The sequence below is a fragment of the Prenolepis imparis genome, unplaced genomic scaffold (assembly GCF_030444845.1).
Source record: "Prenolepis imparis isolate NDT839.2.m4 unplaced genomic scaffold, iyPreImpa1.0 SCAF_4, whole genome shotgun sequence".
NCBI lineage: Eukaryota > Metazoa > Arthropoda > Insecta > Hymenoptera > Formicidae > Prenolepis > Prenolepis imparis.
This window is the reverse complement of record NW_028141162.1, coordinates 18,358,938-18,379,336: the sequence shown is the minus strand read 5'-3', so window position 1 is coordinate 18,379,336 and position 20,399 is coordinate 18,358,938. Positions and strand designations below refer to the sequence as shown.

Genomic DNA, 20,399 nt, shown 5'->3' with positions numbered 1-20,399 from the left:
CCGAGCGGCCTAGTTCGGCGATTCGGCGCCAGCGTGTCTCCGGCGGGACTTCAACTCGTCACTGTCTGACGAGACTCGTGAGAGAGCAGAGGTCCTATCGACAAGCAAGGAATCGCGAGAACGTTATAGAAGCAAGAGTGACGTCGCAAAGGACGAGAGCTGGTGAGACGTCGTCGTCATCCCTGACCCGTAATTAAAGGTAGTTTGTTCGAACGAGTCGCACCGAGAAAACAGGGCCATAACTATAAGTAGCTGCCGAAATTACAGCCAAAGCCACGTAGTAGACTTACGCGATTTTTTTGTGACGGCCGAAGGTGTGACGACTCGTTCGAACCCCCTTATTTCGTGAATAATCTCTCTCTCTCTATAAAAGCCCACAGTCCGAGCTCTAAGAATGTAAAATGTTCGATCCCTCTGCATGTTTGACGCGATTTATTGCGACGATCATAGCTGCCGCCTCAGGCAGACGATCGGTGAGCTCGTAATTACGATTTCGAGAGTTTCCTTTTTTTTTGTAGTATTCCTTGCGGATTGTTATATACACGAAGGGCGTGATGCGAAATTGGCCCGAATCTTTAATCCAATGTAATTACCGAGCGTGAGAATTCCTCCATGCGTTATTCCCGCGTGTAGTGAATACCGGGCGGATCACGTGCACGGCGCGTGTAAGTTGATATCCCGGCGCACGGACGCAAGTTTTTTGTAGTATCGAATTCCGGACGTAGCGCGCGGCTTATACGTGTCTCCGTGACGGCCAAACATACGAATATTTCGATGTGAGCCGGGTACAGACTGCGTAATCACGATATATAGAATATTGTCGATTGACTCGTAAGGCGTTACGGCGGCTAACGAGAGCCCGTCCTCTCTCGTGCCAGGGAAGGTTGTCGCGGAGAAAGCAAGGCGATTGCCGACGCTGAAACGTCGATAGTAGCTGCCCGGTTAAGCCTCGCGGGGCGAAAACGTCGTTGTCGAGGAATCGTCCTCGAAACTTCAGTTTCCGACGGCGAGCGACCGGCGAAACGACCACCGAATTCCGGTCGTACTATACTTATACCGATTTATATAATGTTCTCTTTTCTCTTCTATTGTCATTCGTAATCTAAATTCTTTTTTTTTTCTCTTTTTATTTGTTTAAATATATATTCTTTAAAACCCTAGAGCAATCGTCCCGTTATTCTCGTTTTCCCTCTGTCGCAGGACGAATCCTTTCCTTTGGCCGAGCTGCCGAGCTCTTAACCGTCGCACTCTCTTAACGGGTAATCGGTTGAGTTGTTGCCAGTTGCGAGACGTACGCATCGATCTGGCCGCGGGTTAGATATATGTGGAGCGGTACGGCTCTCCGTACCTGGCGCCCAATAAAGTTCGGTTAGCTGTAAAGACCCCTGAAGAGATCGTGTCGGAGAAAAGACAAGCGAAATCGATAAAATTAATTATCGGGTACAAACGTCGAGGCCCGAAGATCCGGTAAGCGATAGAAAATTTCGAGAATAACGGAAAATACATAGTTTTGGATTTTTTTTTGTTTTTGTTGACTAAACTTGTCATATTCTTTGATATTACTGTTAACGATTAAGATTGATATTACTGAGAGCATGAAATATTATTGCGACTGAAATTCCGATGCCGTATTGTTTTGCTATTATATTATGTGTATGTGACATACGATCTCTCACGAAGAAAACATTTTTTTTTTCTTTCTTTCTTTCTTGTTGTTCGCAGACGCGAACTTTCGCGGTAAGAATAACTGAAAATATAACTTCTCGGATCGTTTCGAAAGTGATTCTCATGGAATTGTAGTGAAGTAAAATGGAAGTAAGAATTGAGAATTGTTTTTAGAGTCCTTTAATTAGGGAGAGGCTCACTTGCGCACAGTACAATTGCACACGTTGCAATTGCACACCGTGCTATTAGACACATAAAGTTGCGCACAGTTCTTTTGCCCACTGTTCTTTTGCGCACCGTGCAGGTAGGCATCCCTACCGACGGGGTGGGTGCGGGAGGGGGGGCCGAAGGCCCCCCTTGCACCCCCGTGTTTGTGTTTGTGTGTGTGTGTGTGTGTGTGTGTGTGTGTGTGTGTGTGTGTGTGTGTGTGTGTGTGTGTGTGTGTGTGTGTGTGTGTGTGTGAATAGAGCAATGTGTCGCGCATTTTCGTGTTCAATTGCACGGTGTGCAAACGAACGGTGCGCAAAAGAACTGTGCGCAAAAAAACTGTGGGCAAAAGAACTGTGCGCAACTTTATGTGTCTAATAGCACGGTGTGCAATTGCAACGTGTGCAATTGTACTGTGCGCAAATGAAGGCTTCTCCTTTAATTATACTCGATAAGATTAATTGAGAACCAAATTATTAAGAGAGAATTTATAACGAGTTAATACTCTATAGAGCCCTTTTGCTTCTTTTGTCCGATTTGAGCAGTACTTTTGATAAAGATAAACGTTTTTCTTCTCTTTTCTTCCTTTTTGAGAGATGTATGTCACTTATCTGGATCATTTCCAGTGATATTATATCATTCCTTTTTGTGTATGCGAACTAATCCGTTTCTTGCAGCTTTACGCTTGACGTCGATAATTGATTGCGTGCGATATTTCTTGACGCGATTTATTTAGGTTTCGCGTGTTAACGAGCCGTGGAATTTTGGGCATTAGTGAAACTTATAAGATACGTTATAAAACGGAGACATTTGAACGAAATTGGGAACCTGCTCGAGGATTCGGTCGCGTAGGACAACCTCGGTTATTACGGTGGTATTTATCCGTGTTTTTGTTTTGCGCCCGCTAACTTAGTTGCCGTACGATATTTACCCGAAAGGCCTATTGTGTGCGGATCTTAGTGCTTCTCTCCGACGAAAGCGATTATTATTGCTCGGTATTTGCGTTCTTCCTTTTGTTTCTTTCTTTTGCGCTTGTGAGAGTCCACAACATGGGAAGGAAATTTCTGAATTCCGGCCGACGTCCCCGCGTTATTATAGCTCGAGTAAGATTTTATTTTGAGTATTCCCGTTTAATACAATGGACCCCACCGACGAACAATGGACCGCGTGGGTAAATCAGCTGACGACGGATCAACTGTGCGATGAGCTGGAAAAGCGCGGTTTAAAGACTGACGGATCGGTACCCGTGTTGCGCAATCGTTTAATAAAAGCCGTGAAAAGCAAGCCATTGGGAGGGGACCCCCCGACTAACCCCGCCTCGGAGGGGCAGTTCGCGGAGGAGTTAGAGGACGACAGTTCCCAAGAAACAAAGATTCAGGTCGAGATAGATGAAGCGGCGGGACCCTCTCGACCCTCGTTACGTCCCCCTATGGTTAGAATACCGACGCGCGGAGCCGAAGTGCGTAACCCGCCTCGTCACACCGCATCTGCCGCGGACGTATATCAGATGATGCGGCAGTGGAACCTCAAGTTCTCGGGCGCGCGGGATAGCGATGCCGAAGCGTTCTTGACCCGTATCGAGGAAGGTCGCGCGTTATTTACGGCGGATGTCACGGAAATATTTAAGTGTATCTCCTTCTTCCTCACGGGAACCGCGTTATACTGGTATCGAAATGAACGCGGAAGTTAGCGTACGTGGCGCGATTTCGAGACCGCTTGGCGTACACGATTCGGAAGCCCCGACTTCCAGTTCGCGTTGAGAGACGAGATAATGAGACGCACGCAGGGGGAACGGGAATCAATCGCCGATTTCCTCACGTGCATACGCGCCTTGTTCGAGCGGTTGATCCCCCCCTGGACTCTTGGCGAACAGCTGAATCACGCGCATCGGATTATGCTGCCGCGTTTACAAATCGCCATACATCGGCGCGACTTTTACGATTTCGCGTCTCTAGAGAGCTTAGCCACCAGAGTCGAACTCGGGTTCGAGGCCGCGAATCGCTATCGTGCGCCTCCCCCACCGGAACAATCGATCTTCCCGGACTTAGCCTATCGAGCGCCATCGAAAAACTCGAAAACGGCGTCAGCGGTAACCGCGGCCGGACTAATAGATCCGAGTACGAAAGGGAGGCGCGCCGAGCGGCGGGCCCGAAACGCTTCGTCGAATAAGGTCGCGACGCCGTCCACTTCCGCTATAGCTACCGCGAATAGAACCGGCAAATGCTGGAATTGCGAGAAGGTCGGTCACATCGCGCGCGAATGCTCGGACCCACGGCGCGTGTACTGCTACCAATGCGGTAAAACCAACGTCACCGTTCGTAAGTGTCCTAGCTGCGCGGAAAACGAAGACGGGATCATTAGGGCGGGCCCTCGTGATTCCGACAGATTTGGGGGAGGCCCGCGCGCCACAAGATCCTTGCGAGATATCCAGCCTGTCGTACAGCTCGGTCAGTCGAGATGAAAAGGAGTTACCACCACTCCCTTATTACACGATCTTTGTACACGGGAACCCTTTACGGGCTTTAATCAATTCCGGTTCGAATCGGACCCTCTTTGGTGCTGAGGGAATAGCCATCGTACGGAATTTCAATCTCTTGACTACCCGGAACCGAGTTACCCGGATTCGTACCGCGAACGGACAGATCGCTGAATCCCGCGAAGAGGTCGATATCAAACTTACCCTCGAGGGCCGAAGTCACGCGATCTCCGCGTGTTTGCTGCCGAATTTAGCCGTTTCTTGTATACTCGGAGTAGATTTTTTGCAAAAATTCGAATTAACCGTAAACTTTGCTGCCGCCGAGTGACACTTCGCGAGCGATCCGGAAACTCGTTACGTATTCGATTCAAGGAGGGAACTTACGCGAGCGTGTTGCGGACTCTCTGATTTGGAACCTCCCGAGAGGACGCGATTAGAACAGTTCCTCAAGGAGCGATTACCAGAGGCGGTGGGAGATCCGGGCGTCACCTCTCTGACCAAACATACCATCGACATAGGAGGTCACCGACCCATCAGACAACTTTGTTATCTCGTCTCGCCTAAAGTACAGGAGGATACTATAGTACAGGAGGAGCCATACACGGCGAGGTCGATAACGGTGCTACGCGCCGGAATAATAGAGCCCTCCCATAGCGAATGGTCCAACCCCGTTGTAATGATTAAAAAGGCGAGCGGTAAATATCGTTTTTGTTTGGACTTCCGGAAGGTCAACGACGTGTCAAAGAAAGACGCGTACCCGCTGCCGAATATAACCGGCATTTTAGACAAGCTACGGTCCGCGCGGTATATCTCTACTCTGGACTTAAGCCAAGCATATTTCCAAATACCCCTCGCGGAAGAGAGTCGCGAAATTACCGCGTTTAGCATGCCCGAGAAGGGACTTTACCATTTTACGCGTATGCCGTACGGGCTAACGGGGGCGCCGGCAACTTTTCAGCGGCTATTAGATAAATTAATCGGACCCGAAATGGAGCCGCACGCGTTCGCGTACTTAGATGACATCGTGGTGGTCACCACCACCTTCGATGAGCATCTCAAGTGGCTCGATCGCGTATTGAGGAAAATTTTTGCTGCCGGCTTCACCATTAACCCCGGTAAGTGCAAATTCTGTCGGTCGCAAGTTCGGTATCTCGGTTTTATTGTGAATAAAGACGGATTATCTGTAGACCCGGAAAAAGCTCAACCGATTTTAGAATATCCCGCACCGCGAAACATTAGACAACTACGCAGATTTTTGGGGATGTCCTCATGGTATCGCCGGTTCATACCACAGTTCGCGACCCAGCGAGCCTTTAACGCGATTACTAAAGAAGGATCAAACGTGGACATGGGCGAGAGATCAGGCCCTCGTGTTCGAAAAGATTCGGTCTCATTTAGTTGCCGCGCCTACATTATCGCGTCCGGATTTTACTCTTCCTTTCGTGTTACAGCAGACGCGAGCTCCGTCGGGTTGGGAGCGATACCCCTGGCGAAACCCCCCAGGAACGAGCCAGCCAGACCGAGGCCACCCGGATGTGCGAGAGGAGCACACAAGTAGCGCCTCTGGCTAGGGCGGAGGAGACGCAAACCCCTCCGCCCCTAGCCCCAAGAGTCCGCACCGTGGAAACTCAGACTGAGTTCTCCACCCTGCGTGACGCGGTAGCGGAGCCGCCGGACCCGACCGAAGTTGGAGGAAGATCCCGGGGTCGGGGTCGGGGCATCGCCGCTCTCCTAGCCGCCGCCAAAGCCATGCCACGACCGGGAGGAACCCTACCCGCGGAGACGCAACAGGCTAGGCGCAGCCCGGGGCCCGTTGTTCATCGGAACCCTTCGGACGAGCGACGCGCGATGGGCCGATCCGGTGATCGGACCCATAGGAGCCCTAACCGTCGCCAAGGAGATTACAGCAGGTCACCCCGCCGGAGGCCCTCGCCCCCGAGACGGGCACGCTCCGTACAACCCGGAGCCTCTTCGACGAGACCGACCGGAAGCGCGGGCCTGCAAATTAGCTGTCGTAACCCCGGGGAGGTCGTACCCGCACGCGACGCGACAGTCTGTTGGAACTGTCGCGCCCCCGACCACCGTTACTCCCAGTGCCCGCATCCGAGAGGCGGGCAGCAATATTGCTATGGATGTGGCCGGCCGGACGTGACGATGAAGACGTGCCCGGAATGCGGCCCGGAATGGCGGGACCTCGGACCCTACCGCCCCGACAAGGGTCATCTGGGACAGAAGAAGTTTCCCTAAGACCCACAGGGCAGACTACCACCCTTCGTTTTTTTTTATTAGCTGCCGATGGGATCTCTCCCCCCTATGGAATAATCTGTAGAAGGACATAATAAAGAGGATCGAGGCCTCTTCGGCGTCTAATTGTGGTGAAGTCACTCCCCTGCCAGTCCCTTCCTTGCGTACACTCCAGGTCTTTGCGTGCGAGCGGATGGCATGTCTACACTATCTTTACCTGCCTTCTTAATTTTTTTTTGTGTTTGCTTAGATAAGGGCTATAGTCGGTCGGGTGGTAAATGAGAGAGATTTCCGTTAAGTCGCCAGGGTGACCGATTTAGAGTCCAGTTTTTGCGTCCTGTTTAAGTAAGTATTCCCCCAAAGGCCGGATGGACGACGTACGTCGCCGGCTAAGACCTTCTCGGTCCTCTCCCGGGAAGGGGGAGTTGTGACGTGACAATTTGTAATTCCAAAAATTAGTCCGTCACAAGGGTCGAATGGCCCGATCGGGAAGGATTTTGGGACCTCTGCTCTCGTTAGAATAAGAGAGAGAGAGCGATCCGAGCGCGGAATCGGACGCGATTCCGCCGCTTCGCGTTTTATTGCGTGTGGCCGTAGCCAGTAAGATTTTTCGGTGATTGCTGCGGCAGCAATCAGAAATGTTAGCGGAGGTCCAGGGAGAGCGACGATATCTTATCCGGAGGAGAAATCAAAGAGAGAAAGAGGCAGGACGAGGGGGGGCCACGCCATACGGAGCACGCTAGGTGAGCTCGCTTTCAAATCATCACAACCTTTATTACATTTCGGGACGGTAGTCGACGCATAAAAATTGAAAGAAAACTCCTCTTCCCTAGGAATCGAGAGCTACGGAAAGGGGAAGGCCACTCCGCGCGAGGATTGCGCAGGAGCCCCGCCACGGAGTTACGGCAAGGGACCCGATAGCATGCCCGGCGCCCGGACCCGGATGCGATCCACGATCCATTCAGGACTCGCGGCGGACGACATCCGAGGCGGCCGGAGTCGAGCCTTCCGTAAGCTGCCGACAGAATTTCCAGCCCGGTATCCTACGGGAATGGAAGGATGACCCCGGTAACGGGAAGAGAACGCGAAAATAAAGGGCAACAATGACGGCCGCGGGGATCATCCAGGTCGCATCACGGCCCTAATTCCGGGAGCGCCCCGAGCGGCCTAGTTCGGCGATTCGGCGCCAGCGTGTCTCCGGCGGGACTTCCACTCGTCACTGTCTGACGAGACTCGTGAGAGAGCAGAGATCCTATCGACAAGCAAGGAATCGCGAGAACGTTATAGAAGCAAGAGTGACGTCGCAAAGGACGAGAGCTGGTGAGACGTCGTCGTCATCCCTGACCCGTAATTAAAGGTAGTTTGTTCGAACGAGTCGCACCGAGAAAACAGGGCCATAACTATAAGTAGCTGCCGAAATTACAGCCAAAGCCACGTAGTAGACTTACGCGATTTTTTTGTGACGGCCGAAAGTGTGACGACTCGTTCGAACCCCCTTATTTCGTGAATAATCTCTCTCTCTCTCTCTCTCTCTCTCTCTCTCTCTCTCTCTCTCTCTCTCTCTCTCTCTCTCTCTCTCTCTCTCTCTCTCTCTCTCTCTATAAAAGCCCACAGTCCGAGCTCTAAGGCCGGTATTCATAGTCGGTTCTTATATTTAAGACTGTCTTAAGTACAATCTTAAGATGTGATTAACCAATCACAGAGCCGTATTTGGATCTTAAGACATTACTTAAGACGGTCTTGAAATAAGAACGGACTATGAATACCGGCCTAAGAATGTAAAATTGTTCGATCCCTCTGCATGTTTGATGCGATTTATTGCGACGATCATAGCTGTCGCCTCAGGCAGACGATTGGTGAGCTCGTAATTATGATTTCGAGAGTTTCCTTTTTTTTTGTAGTATTCCTTGCGGATTGTTATATACACGAAGGGCGTGATGCGAAATTGGCCCGAATCTTTAATCCAATGTAATTACCGAGCGTGAGGATTCCTCCATGCGTTATTCCCGCGTGTAGTGAATACCGGGCGGATCACGTGCGCGGCGCGTGTAAGTTGATATCCCGGCGCGCGGACGCAAGTTTTTTGTAGTATCGAATTCCGGACGTAGCGCGCGGCTTACACGTGTCTCCGTGACGGCCAAACATACGAATATTTCGATGTGAGTTGGGTACAGACTGCGTAATCACGATATATAGAATATTGTCGATTGACTCGTAAGGCGTTACGGCGGCTAACGAGAACCCGTCCTCTCTCGTGCCAGGGAAGGTTGTCGCGGAGAAAGCAAGGCGATTGCCGACGCTGAAACGTCGATAGTAGCTGCCGGGGCCCGGTTAAGCCTCGCGGGGCGAAAACGTCGTTGTCGAGGAATCGTCCTCGAAACTTCGGTTTCCGACGGCGAGCGACCGGCGAAACGACCACCGAATTCCGGTCGTACTATACTTATACCGATTTATATAATGTTCTCTTTTCTCTTCTATTGTCATTCGTAATCTAAATTCTTTTTTTTTTCTCTTTTTATTTGTTTAAATATATATTCTTTAAAACCCTAGAGCAATCGTCCCGTTATTCTCGTTTTCTCTCTGTCGCAAGACGAACCCTTTCCTTCGGCCGAGCTGCCGAGCTCTTAACCGTCGCACTCTCTTAACGGATAATCGGTTGAGTTGTTGCCAGATCCGAGACGTACGCGTCGATCTGGCCGCGGGTTAGATATATGTTGAGCGGTACGGCTCTCCGTACCTGGCGCCCAATAAAGTTCGGTTAGCTGTAAAGAAGAGATCGTGTCGGAAAAAAGACAAGCGAGATCGATAAAATTAATTATCGGTTACAATATATATATATACATATATATAATTTTTTATATATTGTATACATGTGTGTGTGTAAATGTGTGTATACTGGAAAAATAATAATTAAAGAACTAACTAAATAATAATTTAAAAAATAAATTTTGCATAGTTTTATAAAAACTACAATTTGAAGAAATGACAAAATTGCTCATGCGAATAAATTTATATATTATTATACATAGGCATTTTTTCGGGTTTCTTTAAAGAATTCTGCACTAATTTAGTATAAAATTGAATTTCGATAAAATTAAATGATCTACTAAACAAAAGATGTAATAGCCTCAAAGTTATAAATAATGGGCTGTTCTTCCAAATGGGGCACACCTCCGATGGGGTCCAATTTTTTCAGGTGACTTCAGGAGATCATATTAAAGTCAGCTATCAAGGTCTAAACCGTGGCTTTTTAATAATTCAAAAGTTATAAACAAAAATATCACTAAAAATTGTTAAAATCGTTAATAGATTTAAGAAAATCACCCTTAATGATCTTGACTTTGACATATATGTATATTGCCAAGATTACTATTAATTTATCCATTTATTTATTCATTTATTTATGTGTAGTAAATCGAACATGTGTTTGCAACTTTGGACGCGAAGCAAGGTTTCACATGTCCCCCGCAGGGGGGCGGAACCCACTGTGTCCGCGCATACACTTTTCCACGCGAAGCGAGGTTCCACATGGGTTTGCAACTTTCCATGCAAAGCGAGGCCATATATTGGAACTTCTATGCAGTACTGCGGACATGGGTTGGGTTTGGTTAGTTTTTGAGTGCGGGGTGGTGCAGGGGGAGGGGCTTGGCCCCTCCCCCGCCCGGCGGAGCCCCTGGCTCCTTATTGTCGTATCCATATACGATTCCACATGGGTTTGCAACTTTCCACGCGAAGCGAGGCCATATATTGGGACTTCTACGCAGTACTGTCAGCCTTTGTAGTTTTCTACGTATAACGGGACTACGTATCTGTGTTTGTACATACTTTTGAATTTTCCAGTATTTGATAAAATAAATTCGAAAAACGTCAATTTTTGACGATTTTTTATGGTTTTCACCATGAAAATGAAAGTTGCGCCAATTTTCACTATCATATTCGTAATCAGCACGTCAAAATACGTAAGTATACGTAGTTTCAAAAAAATCGGAGGTATGCCCTTTTCGGAAGTTTATCCGAATTTTCTTTCAAAGATTAAGAATTACAGTTTTTTATGAATCATTTTTGTTCGTAACTCTTTTGTAAACAATGAGCGACATCTAAAATTTTTTGAATGTTAGTCAGAATATAGTAATCTTGACAACATATGTCAAGGTCAAGATCATTGAGGCTTAATCTTCTTATATCGATTTTAATAATTTTTAGTGATATTTTTGTTTATAACTTTTAAATTATTGAAAAGCCACGGTTTAGATCTTCATAGCTGACTTTAATATGATCTCCTAAAGTCACCTGAAAAAATTGGACCCCATCGGAGGTGCCCCATTTGGAAGAACATCCAAATAATGGACAATTATACTGACTTACAGTCAGTCGACAAACTCAGACTCTGCGAGTATTATTTGACTGTCTGCAGCTGCAGTAACTGTCCATTATTTAGCTTTAACATAAGCTACAACACATGGAAAAACAGCTGATTTTACCGAAATCCAATTTCATATAGGATTAGTGCGACTTTTTATACTTTATTACTGTACAATTTTACTATTAATCAAGATAAAGACGACGAACATATTTTTATATAATTATATTATATTTGATTATATATGTGGGCTTTTTTTGGATATTTATTAATAAAGAGACGAAATATCGATAAGACATATATGTCAAGAATTAAATTAATTTCTTTTTGTACGTCATAGAATTTTGCCCGGACGGCAGAAATGGACATACTGTAATGGTTTAAAAACTGCGAACCATATGGTACATATACATATATGGCTTAATGTATGGGTCGACGCATTTAATATATACAAGAAAAAACATGATTATAAAATATTGGAATATCTTAGTTGTGTTTTGAGAATCGTCAAATTATTATTTATGATCTGGAATTGAATATACCGATATTTGAATCGAGGTTTCCCGAAAATGAAAATAAAAGACTAATTCGAAAACAAAAGCATATTTCTGCTTTAACTGCTAATATGTTTCTTTCTTCACTTGCGAGACATGCTAAAAGCACTGCAACATTGGAAGAAATATTAGCGAAAATTGAACCTATAAAAAACCTATAAAAAACAGGTAATAACATTTTTTCTATAAAATTATACTGCTCATCATGAAGGTTTGTTATGTATGTGTGTGTTAATTATAAATTTATACATTCTGTTTAGGTATTATAGTCAAATCAGTACACACAGAAAAATACGCAAGTAAATATACTTTATGCAAGTAAATATTACTGTTTCAAGTATTTCATAAGTTCATATATAATATATAAACTTATGAAATACTTGAAACAGATAATATTTACTTGCATAAAGTATATTTACTTGCGTATTTTTCTGTATGTATTAATGCAACATTAAATGTGATTATTAAAATTAAATTTTATAAATCCCAGAAAACTTTATATTTATTAATAAATTAAAGTTTTTATTGTGATATTTATATATTTTTCATCAAAATATATCATAGGTATATCTTAATTATATTGTATATAATATAAATATACAATATTTTTTTTTCTTACATGTACAAATATATCGATATAATAATGTTAATAAAATTTGTGAAATTGCCGCATTTGCTTTTTATGATTAATTACGAAATTACTGATTTTTAAAAAATAATAAAAATTTATTTTAGATAGATAAATTCGCAAAAAATAAGGTGACACAATCATATTCGATTATTAAAAGCAAAATAGATACACGTTCAATTGAGCTTAAAAGTCAGCTGACATTTCTTGAAAGTTTGTTCGATGGATCGAAGAACAATACTATTCACAAAATAATATATTCAACTATAGCATGTCCACAACATCCATCAACTACAACACGTGTAGTTAGAAGACACATCTAATCACAACACGTCCAACTACCTTCAATAATAACTAAAACCACATAAAAGCACCATTTATGTTAAATACCAGATATTAATATACCAAAAAATGTTGTAACAATTTTTTATATATTTTTTATATATGTTCGGAATAGGACACTCGTTTATATGAACCTTTTTGCTTAAAATGACCGATACTATCGCTTCCTAGAGAGTGACCTTTCCTCCCGGGACACCCTGTATATATATATATATATATATATATATATATATATATGTATATATATTATAATATTATGTATATTGTGTTTATATAAATCTTTATTAAATATTAAAACACTATATTATATAATATATTAAATATCAGATATTAAATTATATATATATGTATATATATAATTATTTGCTTATAATATAATTATATAATTATATATAAATATTATTATATTAATAATATATTTTATATAATATCCCTAACAGCACAGCATGACCGAAAGAAGTTTAAAGGACATCTAGAGGATATTTCCCAGGTAGAACATAAAACTCATAATGACGTCATTATGACGTCACTAAAATGTCATTTTGAAAAAATCATAATGATCTCATTTAATACATTTTTAGCAACGTTTTGATGACTTATTTTTGATTTCATATTGATCATTTTTTTATATATTACAATTACTATTGTTTATTCTATTGTTCGCATATATTCTAACAATATATTTAAGCAATATAAATTTTTTGAAAGTTATATAATGCGATTTTCTTATATTAGCGGGCTTAAAATATTATTATTCTTTTTGTCATCTTTAAATCATGTTTTAATCATTTCTGTTTAGATAACTTTTAAGTGATGAATAAAATCATGATGACGTCATTATTTATATTTGACGAATTTTATGTTCTACCTGGGTTACATCCTCTGGATGTCTCAACGTCTTCCGGGCATGTGGGCGTTTTCACGTTTTCGTTCTAGAGAAAAGTTACATAATTGATACCATGGCCACCGACGAGAGTCTGTGCCATGGGTTAATACACTTTTTGGGTGACATTTGTGTTGTGTGTTTGAACGGCCGCCAAAATAAAACAGTCCAACATGGCGACTGCGAAATTTACGGTCGACCGGTGAAAGTCTCCACCGTACATCACATGATCAAAAATGATGAAATATATCGCATCTAGATATTTGTAATTTATAAGTGTGTTTACATTTTGTTTAGGTTATTTTAAAGAGAAACTCCGAATTTCAATCATTTTTAATTCAACAAAAGATATTATCAAAAATGATCCCTGTAATTTTAATTTATACTTTATATTGTTTGACCGAGATATAAATTAGCTTCAATTTTATTGAAATTATTATTCATTTAACTTATCTATCATCACAATTTATTTATTCTGATATATCAAAAGTGAGTGACTTTTTTAATATATTTTCAGGCATGCGACACTTTGAGGATTCTTCATTTGCCTTCGCATCTTTCCGACGATCGACGTGATGCCTTATTACAAAAATATGGTGCGATAAAAACCAAAACGACTCGACTGTCTGAGAAATATACTGTCACTTATGCAAAGTTTTCGTCACAACAATTGGCAGCGGAAGCGCTGATGCGTTTGCATCAATTGAACGTTCGAGGACAATATCTATCAGTTCAATATGCCAAAAAGTCTGTGTTCACTGAATTTCCAGAACAAGATATTTATGAGTCACCAGCAAACAATGAAGCAAAAAAAGCAGAGACTGCTAATAAATCTCACGTTCAAGCATTCCTGCGCAAGTTAAATAATTGGACTATGAATCACGAGTTTAGTCAACCACCTCCACCGAATATAAAATACAAATATATGCCACCGACGAAGAGTATATTGATCAGAATAGCTATACAGCTGTTAAAAGTACCAGCTTTTTATACACAGGTCAAATTATATTATTTTGAAAATGTTATTTTATTTTAGAATTTTAATTGATAATACAATTAACATTATAGAATTCTTGTATGTATTTATAGGTGTTACATTTAATGAATAAGATGAATCTACCGCCTCCCTTTGAAGAATTAGAGGTAGAATTTCCTATACTCAAGGAAGCATATGACTTGGAGAAGTATAAAGATATGTTTGGTAATAAAAATATAAATATGTATACAGGGTGGCTCATTTTAAGTGACGCAGGCAAATATCTCGGAAAATATGAAAGATATGGAAAAACGTTTCAAACAAAATTTGTATGGCTTCAAGGAAGACATAAGATAGTAACAAAAATTTGGCCTTGAATAGTCGTTTGAAGGTCACGTGAAGGTCATCTTCAATTTCTTAAATGGAACCTACTATTTTTTTATTGCATATTTTTGTAGCTTATCTCGAGAGCTTTCCAAAACACTATAATAAAATATTTTTCTCTTAAGTACTTTTTGAGTTATAAGGCTTGAAGTTAACAATTTTTTGACATAAAATGTAAAATATCTAAAAATATTCAAGTTTTCTATCTTTCATATTTTTCGAGATATTTGCCTGCATTATTTAAAATGGGCCACTGTATAATAGGAATATAAAAATATACATATAATAAATATAATTATAAAATATATAAAAGAAATCTAGAAAAAAAAATAATAGGAATTAATAAAAAATTATTTATATAAATGCATTAAGTTTTTATAGAGAAATCAATTTTAAATAAACATTTTTACAACAAATAAATAAATATTTTTTCTATGTAGATATATTACATGAACATACGAATGAAGAGGAAGGAGAAGAAGAGGAGTCTGAATTAGAATCGGATGGAGAAGATGTTAGACCTCCAGAAATTATTCCTGTTAAAAGAAAACGCCCACAATCTACAAAACGTTTGAAAATTCCAAAATTTGTGAACCCTGCCAAAAGTATCACAGCTTTTTCATTTACGCAAAAAGTAATCAAACCGGAAGATATGTTTGAGTCTGTCCAACGTGAAGAAATTAAGAATCTTAAAATTGAATTAAAGACTTTGGATAAATCATTGGATGAAGCATCTGCTAATAAGCAAGATAACACTATAACAGTAGATGGTGGATTCGGTTTAATGTCTCCAGTTAATAAAACTACCAAAGACACAAAGGATAATCAGGAGAATGCAGAAATGCAAAAGAATAAGTTTATAACTTCTGAGGAATTGGCAGCTAATAGGATTTCCATTAATGATCAGAGATTACTGCCAGTGTTCAAGAATTATCATCCAGGCAAACCTTCCAATCGTCTTTATATAAAGAACCTCGCAAAGCAAGTAGAAACAAAGGATCTGCATTATATTTATGAAAGATACGTTATTGCAGGATTGAAAGATGTTGAAAATGAGTAAGTGTTTTGTTTGTACCACGACTGTATCTACTATCATATCTTATAATTTATATATCTCGTAATGTATTATTATCTGTATTACAGATATGATGTACGACTCATGCAAGACGGTAGAATGAAGGGCCAAGCTTTTATCACCTTACAAAATAATTTACAGGCCAAAATGGCTCTCGAAGAAACTAATGGATATATATTAAAAGATAAGCCTATGGTTGTGCAATTTGCCAAAGTTAAAAGTTAACATAGGTAATCCCTACTGTAATATCATCTTAATTTATTTCATGACATTGTTATAATTAAAAGAGGAGACTGTTACTCGAAAATTTTGACAGAAACTCTAAAAGTTTCTTATCTAGTATAGTCAACTAAAAAAAATTTATTTAAAGAACAAACATATAGAAAGATAGAAATAGAAAATATAAATGTATATAACTCAAACTTACAACAGAGTTGTGTGTCGATATAATTTTATTCAACAATTAACAATTAAAGAGATACCTTATTTGTTTGTTTCATTTGAATTAGCAATAAGAGTATCACACTACTAACAATAAAAATGAACTTTGACGAAGATAACAACAGATGTCTTGATATTCTTCAAATTTTCAATTATATTTTAGCTAAGCTAATAGAGCGTCCAGCGCTTTTGTGACCTCGGTAAATATTTCATCCACTGTTCCTTCCGCGTTAATCTGAAAATAAAATAATTAATTTTCATAAGTTGATGAAATACGCAATATGCGATAGAAATAAAGGAGAATTAATTATCTAGATAAATTAATAATTATAATGGCTCTCTCGGCGCAGTTGGGAGATTTCGATGGATTAGACATTAGACAAAAACATCTTGTCATAATTGTTCATATCTTGATGGATTATAACGTACGTTTTAACTATCATTCCTTTTAAATTAATGTAACGTTTTTTGTTTTTTCATGCTCATGTTTTAATTTTAATCTGTTTAGACAGTTAACAACAATGCCTGTAATTATTTACTGAAGATGACCCGAAGTAGGCTCGAAACATCTAATAAACAACGGTTTTCTAATATATAATACTCAGTGTCATTTTAACATACATTTCTAGCGTGCGCCGGCTCTAATTATCTAGAGAGACTACACTCACTCTAACAACTTTGTCTTTGTAATGCTCGACAATCTCGTTGTTTTTTTCATTAAATATCTCGATTCTCTTTTTGATGGTCTCTTCGTTATCATCCGCTCTTTGCGATACGGCAGCACGTCCGAGAAGTCTTTTCTTCAAGGTCCCGTTCGCTACATCGAAGAAAAGAATTAAGTCGACGGGGCAAACCTGCACAGCAACATCAGTGTTTTAGAAAAAATAAAGGACTAACAACAAAAACTAAAAAGAGAAAAAGAAGGAAAGCCTTACATTTTGCTCAAAAAGAATGCCCTGATCCTTCTGCCGGGGATATCCATCGATGAGAAATCCGGTCTTTGTGATTCCTTCTTCGCGAGCTTTGTCCATCTTTTCCTTTATAAGATCCAGCACGATGTCCTAGCGAAACCACATGAGCTTCACACTGAGAAAAACCGGGTTCGTTCGCGTAAGACGCGCGAGATGTATTTTTTATTTATTTATTTATTTATTTATTTATTTATCTTCAATGCGCACGAGTAATTTTAATTTTACATTTTGATGCAAGTTAATGTAAATACGATTATAATAATTATCAGAGATGTGCAAAATGGGTGTCCAAATCCATTTAAAATAGAAAATGCAAAATATTTGGATCCTTTTCAATTCAAAATGCAAACTGCAAAATGTTTTTTAAAACATCAATTTAAAATAAAAAATGAAAAAAAAAATTTTTAATGAAGAATATAAAATCGGTGCCTTTTTTTTACAATTTAAATGCATCTATTTTAAATAATGCACATTTCTGTTTATTACAGTGATTCGAACGAGTTGAAATAAAAATATATATATATACATACCGTTGGCACGAATAGTCCTTTGGACATTAGATCCTGCAGTGACGCTCCTCTATCGCTGCCACTTGCTACTTCCGCTCGTAACAAATCACCGCTGCTCAAGTGAAGAAATCCGTACTTTTCGATCATACGATCACATTGCGTTCCCTTGCCGCATCCTGGCCCGCCAATAACCCAGATCGTTTTCATTTTTCTCGCGTAATTTTTTTGTTCTCAATATGGCGTCCGCTACGTCGAAAATAACGACCGTTATTTAAACATTTGCACAAAATTTGGAATAAATTTTTTATTGAAAAAACAATTTTGTGTGTAACGACGTGTGTACGAAACTTTCCGGCTTGTAACAAATATTTAAGGAATTTCTCCCTATATAGATACATATACATATACAGAGTGGGCCATTTTAAGGGGGGAAACCACTGTAGAAGCCGGAAAAATAGTTTTTTTATAAATTTTTTTAAAGAAAACTAATGTATGTAAATGAAATTCAGTTTGAATAAGTTTAAAATACATCCTTTCATGTATATTTAAAAAAAAATTAACCCGAAAAATTTATTTTTGCGCTCTCCAGAGTTGACGCAAAAAAAAGGCCACTTAAAAAAAAAAGATCGATGATGGTTGTCACGTTTCCGGTCAAACGATCTGAAATCAAAAAAACGAAAAAGATTGTTAAAATATATATAGGTCCAAAACTATGTCTGTACGTAGAAGAATTTTGAATTTCGAAAAATTACAAAAATTATGCAACTTTAAAGAAAAAGACATCTACTTCTGGTCGTTTTTTTGACCTATTTTTCTCATCTTAAAGATACAGACAGACATAGCCTTCAACCTATACCTATTATTTTAAGAATCTTTTTCGTCTTTTGATTTCAGATCAACTATTTGACCAGAAACACGTGACAACCAGTCAATTTCTGCTTTCTTTTTGCATCAGCTCTGGAAGGTGCAAAAATGAATTTTTCGGGCTGATTATTTTTTTCAAATAAACATATACATGAAAAGATGTATTTTAAACTCGTTCAAACTGAATTTCATTTACATATATGTATAATTTTCTTTAAAAAAATTCACAAAAAACCCTTATTTTTCCGGCTTTTACAGTGATTTCTTCCCTTAATATCCTATATCTTTTTTCCTACGCCTTTTACAAAAAAATTGTTGTTCCTACTTTGTTATATTTTTTTCATAAAACATGAAAGCAATTAAAGAATCTTTCAATATCCCAAATAATTTTGAAGATATTGGCTTGGCATTTTTCGCGATGAAGAATTCATGAAAGACACTTTTTGCTGTTATAAAAAATCGGAAAAAAACGCAAAGAAAAAAAACATACGTATTGCAAATAAACGAAAAAGCTTTAGCGAACGACACTGGTGTTAGTTAAAGATCCAATGTCGAATAAGGAATGCGTGAATGAAATATTAAACATATATCGATTTCTCGCTCGTTTGCCGTAAAATGGCGTAAAACGACGAGATGCGCCTGCGCATGCGCTTTTGATGCAAGACCTCAATTGACGTTTGGCGTCCCGTCACCTTGAACTTTATCCAAAACCAGCAAATCGAAGGTAGTATAACCGGCAGCCTTTGACGATTTGTTAATTTTTTAAGGCAATTTTCTCGTTTGAAAGCTAATTTCATAAAAAATCTTCTTTTAAATTTAAATAAAAACACTTGAGAGAAAAACGATTAAAAATAATTTCCAGTAACATTTGGAATTGCTTTAATAACATAAATATATAATGACCGATCTCATAGATTAATATAACTTCTTCGCAGTTTTTCCCAGAAGAAAAACTGAAAAAAAGTAATTCAACAATTTTTCGTGCCTTTAAAAGAAAAAAAATTAAGATTAATCGATGGAGGTCCTCAAACCTTAAAAACTCGTTCGCGTATTGATCGACAGCTTCGCCAGGGCGTATAAAGTTTGAAAAAATGTGTGTATATTAATAAGCGGCAACGACAAAGGCATGAAAACGACTAAAATATATCCGGCCCAATTTCCTCGTTCCCCGGGATTTACACGATGACAGAGCGGTGTGTATTACACGATATTATTGGATAGATCTATATAAATATAGCAACGCTTAAAAATAAATCCAAGTAGCAAAGAAGCATAGAATCCCATCTATATGTTATTGTATCGCAATATGGCGCAATACGAGATAATTTATTGCGTTTTATATATAACTATAAAATCTGCGGAGGTGGATATATATATATATATATATATATATATATATATATATATAATATAGACCTTATTTACAGAAATAAATGCTCTAATGTAATTTTTTTACGTCGTGTAGTCTTGAATAAAAACTGTATATTAATAAAATAATTGTAATTTAAAAAAAAAATTGAAATTATTGTGAATTAAAAAATAATTATTATAAATTCAACTGTTTAAATACCTTTTTTTCTTCTCCGAGCTTAACTCGATTTTCGTTATTCCACTGCGAGAAAATCAATGACGTGCATTCCTAGACCGACAACTCATATATCATAGAAAAATCAACCACTTGTTGCGGTTGACATCAAGTTGTTTTGACAAAAGTAGTTATCCTTCGAGAGGTAATAAAATATTATTAATAACATATATCTGTCAAGAAGGGTGATACAAATACTTCCTAGATAAAAAAAGTCATGAACTAAAATAGTAAC

The 20,399-nt window shown here is 39.7% G+C and overlaps 4 protein-coding genes across 8 annotated transcripts; 3 read left to right on the top strand and 1 right to left on the bottom strand.

Annotated features, from left to right (window-relative positions):
• The first annotated feature begins 76 nt into the window (after positions 1 to 76).
• On the top strand, positions 77 to 6,696 carry LOC145935420 (uncharacterized). Its single transcript, XM_083036757.1, has 2 exons — positions 77 to 162; positions 5,800 to 6,696. The coding sequence occupies exon 2, from the start codon at positions 5,882 to 5,884 to the stop codon at positions 6,593 to 6,595; it is 714 nt and encodes a 237-aa protein (XP_082892883.1). The 5' UTR covers positions 77 to 162; positions 5,800 to 5,881; the 3' UTR covers positions 6,596 to 6,696.
• Positions 3,644 to 5,746, top strand: LOC145935140 (uncharacterized). Its single transcript, XM_083036249.1, has 4 exons — positions 3,644 to 4,190; positions 4,258 to 4,672; positions 4,721 to 5,620; positions 5,683 to 5,746. The coding sequence occupies exons 1-4, from the start codon at positions 3,644 to 3,646 to the stop codon at positions 5,744 to 5,746; spliced, it is 1,926 nt and encodes a 641-aa protein (XP_082892375.1).
• A 1,144-nt stretch (positions 6,697 to 7,840) lies between the features above and the next one.
• LOC145935016 (RNA-binding region-containing protein 3) lies at positions 7,841 to 16,172 on the top strand. 3 transcript variants are annotated; one of them, XM_083035996.1, is made up of 5 exons: positions 7,841 to 7,912; positions 13,877 to 14,356; positions 14,449 to 14,560; positions 15,160 to 15,775; positions 15,863 to 16,172. In XM_083035996.1, the coding sequence occupies exons 2-5, from the start codon at positions 14,048 to 14,050 to the stop codon at positions 16,017 to 16,019; spliced, it is 1,194 nt and encodes a 397-aa protein (XP_082892122.1). In that variant the 5' UTR covers positions 7,841 to 7,912; positions 13,877 to 14,047; the 3' UTR covers positions 16,020 to 16,172. The 3 variants fall into 3 exon arrangements, with proteins under 3 accessions (XP_082892122.1, XP_082892123.1, XP_082892121.1); XM_083035997.1 differs by lacking the exon at positions 7,841 to 7,912 and adding an exon at positions 13,468 to 13,635; XM_083035995.1 differs by lacking the exon at positions 7,841 to 7,912 and adding an exon at positions 13,468 to 13,728.
• Positions 16,173 to 16,228: 56 nt separating this feature from the next.
• On the bottom strand, positions 16,229 to 20,376 carry Ak1 (Adenylate kinase 1). Of its 3 annotated transcripts, none has more exons than XM_083035998.1 (5): positions 20,150 to 20,374; positions 17,737 to 17,961; positions 17,171 to 17,296; positions 16,904 to 17,089; positions 16,229 to 16,470 (listed from the first exon to the last, which is right to left on the bottom strand). In XM_083035998.1, the coding sequence occupies exons 2-5, from the start codon at positions 17,920 to 17,922 to the stop codon at positions 16,399 to 16,401; spliced, it is 570 nt and encodes a 189-aa protein (XP_082892124.1). In that variant the 5' UTR covers positions 17,923 to 17,961; positions 20,150 to 20,374; the 3' UTR covers positions 16,229 to 16,398. The 3 variants fall into 3 exon arrangements, with proteins under 3 accessions (XP_082892124.1, XP_082892125.1, XP_082892126.1); XM_083035999.1 differs by lacking the exon at positions 20,150 to 20,374 and adding an exon at positions 19,611 to 19,760; XM_083036000.1 differs by having other exon boundaries at positions 16,422 to 16,470; positions 16,857 to 17,089; positions 20,150 to 20,376.
• Positions 20,377 to 20,399: the final 23 nt, after the last annotated feature.

What these genes read in the sequence shown, in the direction of transcription:
- LOC145935140 (XM_083036249.1), top strand. Translation starts at nt 3,644, where the DNA reads ATGAGACGCACGCAGGGGGAACGGGAATCAATCGCCGATTTCCTCACG. An exon ending in TAAAACCAACGTCACCGTTC is followed by an intron (nt 4,191 to 4,257) that starts GTAAGTGTCCTA and finishes TGATTCCGACAG; the next exon opens with ATTTGGGGGAGGCCCGCGCG. An exon ending in TTTTTGGGGATGTCCTCATG is followed by an intron (nt 5,621 to 5,682) that starts GTATCGCCGGTT and finishes TTACTAAAGAAG; the next exon opens with GATCAAACGTGGACATGGGC.
- LOC145935420 (XM_083036757.1), top strand. Translation starts at nt 5,882, where the DNA reads ATGTGCGAGAGGAGCACACAAGTAGCGCCTCTGGCTAGGGCGGAGGAG.
- LOC145935016 (XM_083035995.1), top strand. An exon ending in GAAGTATAAAGATATGTTTG is followed by an intron (nt 14,561 to 15,159) that starts GTAATAAAAATA and finishes TTTTCTATGTAG; the next exon opens with ATATATTACATGAACATACG. An exon ending in TTGAAAGATGTTGAAAATGA is followed by an intron (nt 15,776 to 15,862) that starts GTAAGTGTTTTG and finishes TCTGTATTACAG; the next exon opens with ATATGATGTACGACTCATGC.
- Ak1 (XM_083035998.1), bottom strand. Translation starts at nt 17,922, where the DNA reads ATGAAAACGATCTGGGTTATTGGCGGGCCAGGATGCGGCAAGGGAACG. An exon ending in AAGGACTATTCGTGCCAACG is followed by an intron (nt 17,297 to 17,736) that starts GTATGTATATAT and finishes TGGTTTCGCTAG; the next exon opens with GACATCGTGCTGGATCTTAT. An exon ending in GCATTCTTTTTGAGCAAAAT is followed by an intron (nt 17,090 to 17,170) that starts GTAAGGCTTTCC and finishes GTTGCTGTGCAG; the next exon opens with GTTTGCCCCGTCGACTTAAT.